Source organism: Indicator indicator, chromosome 11 (assembly GCF_027791375.1).
Source record: "Indicator indicator isolate 239-I01 chromosome 11, UM_Iind_1.1, whole genome shotgun sequence".
NCBI lineage: Eukaryota > Metazoa > Chordata > Aves > Piciformes > Indicatoridae > Indicator > Indicator indicator.
The window spans coordinates 18,165,820-18,174,413 of record NC_072020.1 but is presented as its reverse complement, the minus strand read 5'-3'; the positions used below and the strand labels follow the sequence as shown (position 1 = coordinate 18,174,413).

Here is an 8,594-nt window from a genome sequence, read left to right as displayed (position 1 = left end):
CTTGTTGCATGTGAGAAGAGACCAACCCCTACCTGTCTCCAAACTCCTTTCAGGGAGTTGCAGAGAGCCAGAAGGTCTCCCCTGAGCCTCCTTTTCTCCAGGCTAAACAACGCCAGTTCCCTCAGTGAAATCCAGCTCCTGGACCTAGGCAGAGGTTTCATCTCTTCATCCCCGAAAGCCATCCGCTGCCCGGAGCGTCCTTAACGCGGAGAGGCCGCCGTGGGGCGGGAGGAGGACTTTCGCTAAGTGACCCGACCCGGATCCGTCCGTGATTAACAGGAAGCGCTCTGAGCATCATCTGTGATCCCGAAATGTGACAGGGGAGGGGACCACAGAGAACCCCGGCCAGCTCCCCGCAGCCCTGCTATAGACACCCCGCCCCAGCCCGACGGCGTGCCAGCCCCGGCAGTATCTCCCACCTCGCCCTCACCACAGACACGCCACCCCCCCCCCCGCAGCGACGGCGGCGGGATTGGGGGCTGCCCGGGGTCCCCGCCTCTGGGATTCAGGAGCCGTGCGGCCCGGGGCCGACCGGGTCAGCAGGGACCTGCCGCTGCCCGGCTGAATCAGCCCTTCCCCTCCCACTACATGCGCAAGGAGGAGGCGGCCCAGGGGAGCCGGCTGGCCGCATATAAAGCGCTGCCGTCGTGCCGGGCAGCAACGCTCACTCTGGGGATCCCGCTGCCACCCGCCCGTCCTCTCTTCTCTCCCGCCCATCCGCTGTCGCGACATGGCCGCCGGCCGCCGGCTGCCGCTGTCCGCGCTGCTGCTGCCGCTGGCCTGCGCCGCCCTGGCCCCGCGTACTCTCACAGGTAGGAGCCGACATTCGGTGGGACCCCGCGGGCAGCTGCGCGGTGCCGGGGCCGCCTCCACCTCTGCCGCCGAGGTGGCCTCAGCCCCGATTGCTGGTGTCTTCCCGCAGAGAAGCAGCTGGCCTGCCTGCTGCCCCCCGACGAGGGGCCCTGCCGGGCCCTGGTGCCGCGCTGGTACTACGACAGGTACACGCAGAGCTGCCAGGAGTTCACCTACGGGGGCTGCCACGGCAACGCCAACAACTTTCTCACCCTCGAAGACTGCGAGAAGAGATGCTGGACCATCAAGAGTGAGTCCGGGGAGCGGCCCCTGCTGGCTTCCCCAGCCCTGGGGAGGGGGCTGACTGGACGGGGCCCCAGTTCCTCGGGGTGCTGCGGGAGCGGCAGGGGGCTGGGGAGGGCTGTGGGAGCGTAGTGTGTGTGTGTGGGTCTTCAAACTCACCTTGTCTGCCTCTCCTGCTTGTGGCAGCTTCTGGCTGATGTCAGTTTTATGCAGAGAAACCACAGCAAGCTGTCTCAAGAGTTGATACGGAATTTAACTCTTACTATTTTAAATGTCACTTAATATTATAGCCAGTTGCTTACTGATGCATCAGATTCCTCCTAGCAAACTTAGCAAATCTTACCAGACTTAGCAGTCTTATCCCACTTGAGATGCAGGCAGTGGGACAAGCTGGGACTTGCCTGCAGACGGAGTAAGAGCGTTTTGTCTACAGTCTCCTGTTGCTCAGGACAGGGAGCCTGAAGAGTTGCTTTTACAGAAGATGAAATTATTTGTTTTGCAGAAGTGCCCAAAATCTGCCGGATGGAGGCTGATGGAGGACCTTGCAGGAGTCACCTAAGAAGATATGCTTTTAACTTGAGCTCAATGAGGTGTGAGGAGTTCATCTACGGTGGCTGCTATGGAAATGCCAACAACTTCAGAGATTTGCAGTCTTGTGTGGACCACTGTCTGCCAGAGAAAAGTAATGGTTGTTCCAAGTTTTTAATAAAATAGATGGTTTGAACGTTATACAAAGGTGATATTTTATTTGCTGTTTTCCTCTGGATGCATGGACAGTGGTAGCTTAAAAGACTTCCTGTGAAGCAGATGTTTATATTGTCTGCATTGTGTTGTCACTTGTCTCAGCAGTTAGTTGAAAGAGCGAAAATGCTGTTGAGTCTTAATTTAATTTTATGACCTTAAATATGGGCTACACCCAAACAATCTCTTGACTTCTAGAGAGCCGTAACTGCATCATCTGGAGGGAAATAAGGTTGAAGACCTGTGCTGGGGCAGGTTTGTGAGGCGTTGTGGCAGTCATGTTCAGGGCTGTGATACTGGAGCATAAAGCAGAAGTGGCCTTTCTATATTTGAGGCCTGAGATGGTGTTAGGTGGCCTGAGGTTTGTGGCATTCACCAGCCCAACTTCTGATATGAGTTTTCTGCCTGCCACAACTCTCTAGTATCTCTGCATATGAACTTTAAAGAAGAGAGGTGGTAATTAAGAGCAGGTGACTGTAGCTAAGTGTTGTCATAAACACCAGGTTAGTATCCAGTGCAAGACTTGAAGAAGAGAGATGGATCAGAACCTATGAAAGCTGTCACAGCCTAAGATTTATTAGTGCTTGAGGAGACAGTTATTTTTGGCCAGTGGCAGTTTGTCAGCCTTTCCTTAGGTCTGTGCTGAATTGTTTTCACTTTCTCTGTTGCACATCCATTAAATTGATAGAAGGTCTCCAGAAAGAAGAGTAGAGTTTTGGTGAAGCAAAATAAAACATGATTTTTGTGAGGAAAATGGTGGAGTTTGTACTTTTTGCTGCAGGTGGGCAGGTTTTGCTAGCGAAATCACAGTAGGGATAAACAAAAGTGTGTCTTTTTCCTCTACAGAAGTAATTCCTCTGGAATTGTTGTTCTGTGTCTATATATATCTATGGAATAAGGCTTCTGGTCAGGCTATGTTGGTTTCTTAGCTGTCCTGTGTATGGCACCACAAATGAAGAAAGCAAGTGGATTTCACCTGTGGGGTAGAAATCCTGTTTTGTGGGACTGACTGTTGCTTTCTCAGATTCATAACTCCCAGGAATAAGCTGAAGTCCTTGGTAAGAGTTATGTCAATCCAATGGGAACAAGAGCTGTTTAGCCACAACATTTATCACAGAGTAAATTGTAAGAAGCCAGACGCAAAGATTACACTGATGTCATTCTTCTGTTTTTTTGTGGTTTTTTTTTTTTTTCCAGCTGGTCCCTTGCTATGCTACAGCCCAAAGGATGAAGGTCTGTGCTCTTCTTCTGTGCCTCGCTATTACTACGACAGCAAGACCAAGTCATGCAGGGAGTTCAAATACAGCGGCTGTGGTGGAAACGCCAACAACTTCGTCACTGAAGCCGACTGCTACAATGTCTGTAGGAAAGGTGAGGAGTTCTGCCCAGTCACAAGCAGATAGCCCAATCTAAATACCAGAAACAGCTGCTCAAAGCCTGCTCTTGTTCATCTGGCCTTGCCACAGGTTGTTGATGACTTTTGCGTTTTGGGTTTGGTGTTTTCAAAGGCAGGGAAGGGGCTTTCTACAGGGGCTTGTAGTGATAGGATTAGAAGGAATGGATTGAAGTTTGAGGAGGGGAGATTAAGATTGGAGATTAGGAAGAAATTCTTGACAGTGAGGGTAGTGAGAGACTAGAACAGGTGGCCCAGGGAGGTTGTGGATGCTCCCTCCCTGGAGGTCTTCAAGGCCAGATTGGATGGGGCCTTGAGCAACCTGCTCTAGTAGAAGGTGAGATTGAAACTAAATGGCCTTTGGGGTTCCTTCCAACCCAAAACATTCTATGAATCTATGAAAACTGAGAATCAGAACTAAATCCTTCTTCAAGAACAGTGCAATGTGAGGAGGTTACACCACTTTTGAGTGAAGTATAGAGAAGGGCACACAAAAAGACTGATTAGCTTACTAGAGCCCACAAGGAATCAGTCTTTGAAGTGTTCAGTACCAGCATGAACACTCATTAGGGTCTCATTTTCTTCTAGATATTTTTCAGTAGGAGTAAAGTGAGTTTCAAAATATTTTTTTTCCTTCATATTTCCAGTATTCCCTGCTGCTTGTTCCCATTTCCCATTTCCATTGCTAAAGATTTCTGCCTCATCACTTGTGCTGAGTCAATTCTGGCCATTGGGGGAAGGCTTGGGAATGCTAATTGATTTTTTATGTAATGGTTTTATTCAAATCAGCTACTAGCTGTGCTTGGAAGTCAAAACAGTTGAGCTTTTTCCTGCAGTCATATGTTCATTACAGCTGCTGCAAGTTTTAATACTCCAGCTTAATTAGTTTGATACATAAATCAAGGAGAGAAAAGCATAATTATGTGTTGAAGCCCAGGGCATTCAGGAAGCAGACACAGCACAGTATTTTAAACATTAATACCAATGGGGGGAAAAAAATCTCCAGGCTGTATCTAGCATGTATATTGGCTTTGGGAAAAAGCAGAAGAGCCAACAAGTAGCTTGTTCTAAACATGGGATATGCACAACGTCCCAGTACTGCAGTATTTAAGAGTAGTCAGAAAGATGAAGTCAGGAGATGATTCTTGAGTTCTGGCCTAGAAGTCAGGAGCTGGGGCAAGGCTTGCACTCCTGAGCACAGTCCTCAGAAGTAAGAATACTGTCTGCCAGTTAGTCATGATAGGAATATTTCTGTGGATGACAAGGCTGAATGTGTCTCTTCCCTTCTAGTATTATAAAAGAGTCTGTAATAACATGCTAAGTCTATCTGACACGCTTGTGATGATGTAATTTGCATTTATTACTACCTGGGCAATGGTAGGGCCAGGTTCCAGCCTAAGTGGGCAGAGAGAGGAGGAAGGAAACTGCCTCTTCAGCATCTCTCCCCTGTCCACACCCAGCCAGCTCCAGCTGGGGTTGCTCCTTCCTCACTCTCTTGTGGAAGAAAGAAGGGTACACTGTCTGTCTCCTGAGGAGAGCAGCAGGTAGTCAGATGGAAAGGGTTTTAGGCTTTTTCACCTGCTTCTGCATTTCACAATTCAGTAAGGCTTGGCACAGCCAAAGCCCGTAGTTAAGGGCATAATTAGTGCTAATTAATATTGTGCTATACATATTCATTTCTATAGCTTAGGAGTGTACAGAAACACTTAGCAAATCTTTCAGGCAGCTTAAACCACTCCTTCTCCCATAATTCCCTCCCCAGCATTTTTCCTGTTACCTTTTGGAGTCTGAATTAAGTTGACCTTCCCTTTGTAAATGCACAACTGCTGTTTACATTGATTGATTGATAGCTTTTGGAGTGAAAAAGTTTCTGACTGATTTCATTACATAAAGTTTATATTGGAAAAGAAAATAAATATGTTGGAGTTGACAATGAAAGGGTTGAGAACTAGGCTTTGTGGGCTGGTACGTAAATAGCTGATTTTCAGTCATTTGCACAGTGCTTTCTGAACTTCACTGACACATTTCAGGCAGTCTTTGTTAGCATTTCCAGACATAACCCTGATGATCTTTGTCCACTCTTCAGCCAGTTTTGTGCAGAAAGCTTGGGGAAGCATGGCTGGAAGTCTGTCTGGCAGAAAGGGACCTGGGAGTTCTAATATGAGCAAGCAGTGTACCCAGTCGGCCAAGAAAGCCAGTGGCATCCTGGCTTGTATTACAAATGCTGTGTCCAGCAGGAGTAGGGAGGTGACTGTCCCCTTGTACTCAGCTCTGGTGAGGCCACACCTTAAGTATTGTGTCCAGTTTTGGGCACCTCAGAACAAGAGAGATGTTGAGGTGCTGGAGCCACTGCAGAGGAGGGCAACGAAGCTGGTGAAGGGCCTGGAAAATAAGTCTTATGAAGAGCAACTGAAGGAGCTGGGGCTGTTTAGTTTGAAAAGGAGGAGGCTGAGGGGAGACCTCGTTGCTGTCAGTAACTACCTGAAAAGACATTGTAGGGAGGCTGGTGCTGGTCTCTTCTCACAGATGATTAGAGATAGAACAAGAGGGAATGGCCTCAAGCTGTGACTGGTTAGGTTTAGACTGGACATTAGAAAAAATATTTTCATGGAAAGAGTGGTCAGGCATTGGAATGAGCTGCCCAGGGAGGTGGTTGAGTTGCCAACCCTGGATGGGTTTAAAGGTCATTTGGATGTGGTGCTTGGGGATATGGTTTAGGGGTGAAGCTTGTAGAGTAGGGCTACAGTTGGACTTGGTGATCCTGAGGGTCTTTTCCAACCTGAATGTTTCGGTGATTCTGTGATCATTTCATCTTTACAAGCACTAGTTACGTTTTGCACTTTACTCCACCACTGTCCAGAGAAATGCAGTAATAGTTCTTTTTTGGGTTTTGTTTTGTTTTGTTTTTTTCAGATAGAGCAGTGTGTTTACTTCCATTCTGCTGTCACTGTAGGACAGTTAGAAAAGACTTTGATGCTTGCTCAGGAAAAGAGCATCAAAATAGGACTCTAATGCCAGAGGTGGACACATTGGAAACCTTACAGCATATGAGAATAGGGTGTCTAGAACATGTTTTCCAGTTCTGATCTGTTTGTTGTTATTGGATCAAATGCTTAAACAGCATAACATGGGAAAAAAAGACCCAACCCAAACAAAGAGTAGTAACACTTCTGTCATCCTTTTCCCCTAACTGCTTCCTTTGTTTTCTCAGCAGGGACTCAGAAACCAAGAATCAACAAGCCAACCAACGCATTCCGCAGAAAAACAATGATCAAACTGATTAAAAAGCCTCAGACGTACAATCCGAAGCCTATAGCTGCTGTGCACTTGGATGTTTGAAACACCACCTTCTGATTCCACTTTCCTCTTTTCTAAGATAGTTTTCACACAGTTTTACACACCAGTGCAGGTCTTGCTTTCAGAACTGCTTTTTATCTCCAACTCATTTTGTATAAAGAACTGCATTTTACAGAAGAAGAATGAGCCCAAGTTTGCTCTGTTGCCTTTGCAGTAGCACTTTGGCAAAGCCAAGTGTTGAAATTTCCGTGTTTTTATGGGGGAATGTTAGTAGCACCGTGGGAGAGTATTTTAGCTGTTCCTTAGTATAACCAAGGAGATTACAAAGCTAAATCTCCACCATGGATGGTTTTTGTTGGCGTCCTCTGCTTGCTAGAGAAAAGGACCCTTTGGAAGGGGTGTTTGGAGGTTCAGTGCCTTGCTGATTTACACACTTTGCACTGTTGATTAAGCAGGCTGTCCTTTGCAGTTATGCTCACAACCAATGCTTTCAGGAGCTTTCATAACAATAAAAGAAGCATAAACTTCAATCTGGCTCTTCCCACAAGGAAAGGTGGGAAACGGGATACTTTGCTAAACACACTGACAAAGGCAATGAATAAGCTAGGGGAGGATTCAAGTGGGAAAAGTAGCCATTACTTTTTCATGCTGTTTGAAATTCCTGCTGAGTTATACTCCAGGTCCTCCTATGGCATAAACCAGCATCTTTTTGATTTTAATGGAGCTATGCTGGGTACATCTGCTGAGGATCTTGACAGCTGTGTTTGTGGTGGCTGTACAGCAGAAGAGCAGAAGCCTCTGCAGATCTCATGCAATCCCTTGTTGGAGGCACTATTGTATTTCTTGTGACAGATAATGCCTATGATGATACTATTAAGCCTCCTTTTGTGTTTTGTATTTGAGCCGTGTCTGAATTTCAATTAATGTTAATAAAATATTTTTGGGGAAAGAAAAAAGGACAGCTGGTTCTGTCATTATCTTGAATTAGCAGTGTACACCAATATGTGTAATAGAACCTATTATTTACTGTTTATGATTCTGAGCAGAGTTTAGTTGGCTCTTCAATAGTTTCCTTACTGCTGAGGTCTTTTATTTGAAGAAAGGCAGTAAATTACATTGATGTCATTCATCCCCAGCAGTTTTTATGGCTCAGCTGGCTCTCCCTAAAGAGCTGCTCTTAAAGGGGTGCTTAGTTAAGCTGATTGTCTGCTGATGGGTCTCCTATTTGATGTTGCACTATCATCTGAAGAGCTTTTGTGTGGGTACCAGGCTGTTTGCTCAAAATTACTTTGGTTTTCAGAAAATTCCAGATGTGTGCTTTATCCCTGTTTCAGAGGGAAACCTGATGGGGAAACTAGCAAACGTGTTTTTCTCACTTATTTTTTCTTTCAGCTGTGTTTGCTGTTGTTCTACCACTCCATTTCTGGTTCTTGATGTCAAAAAAAATCTGTTGCTGAGTGCAGATGAGTGAGCACGCTGCATGACAGAAAATTGCAGGCAACTAGTTTTGATACAGTTTGAGCTTGTCCCATGCCAAACCTCTCCTCTGGTAACCAGCATTCTCTAACCTGCCTGGGTACCCATGGACACTGCCCATGTCCCTTCCCTCAGGCTGTGAATGTTGGCCATGCTGCTTAGAGCAGCATCCCAGAGTGGAGGGGGAGCATCACCTCCTTCAAGCTGCTGCCCAGCTCCTAAGCTGCTCTAATATCTTTCCAGACCTCTGTGGCTTTGACTAATCGAAATAATTCTCTATCATCTCCAGCATGTTCTCTGACTCATGATTTACTTCCTTTTCAGTTTGCTGACGAAACAACACTGGCCCAAGGTTGGCTCCACTGTTAGCATTTTGCCCTGTTGAAAATTAACACAGCCCATACCGTCCTGCAAATTAACTTTTATTATAGTAGCCAGTGTCCAGCAGATAGTTTTGTGTGGTCACAGGACAAATCCCCACTGCAGAGGAGGGTGGCTGTGACTATAATCAGTTGGGTTCTTCTGGTCTTGCATTAGCAAAATGCCACTGAAACTCCTGACTGGTGTTTGCATGCAGTCATACCTGCTGCTG

At 46.5% G+C, this 8,594-nt stretch overlaps 1 protein-coding gene across 1 annotated transcript; it reads left to right on the top strand.

Annotated features, from left to right (window-relative positions):
• Nucleotides 1–730: 730 nt before the first annotated feature.
• On the top strand, nucleotides 731–7,464 carry TFPI2 (tissue factor pathway inhibitor 2). Its single transcript, XM_054384945.1, has 5 exons — nucleotides 731–812; nucleotides 923–1,102; nucleotides 1,598–1,777; nucleotides 3,034–3,207; nucleotides 6,441–7,464. The coding sequence occupies exons 1-5, from the start codon at nucleotides 731–733 to the stop codon at nucleotides 6,566–6,568; spliced, it is 744 nt and encodes a 247-aa protein (XP_054240920.1). The 3' UTR covers nucleotides 6,569–7,464.
• The last annotated feature ends 1,130 nt before the right edge of the window (nucleotides 7,465–8,594 follow it).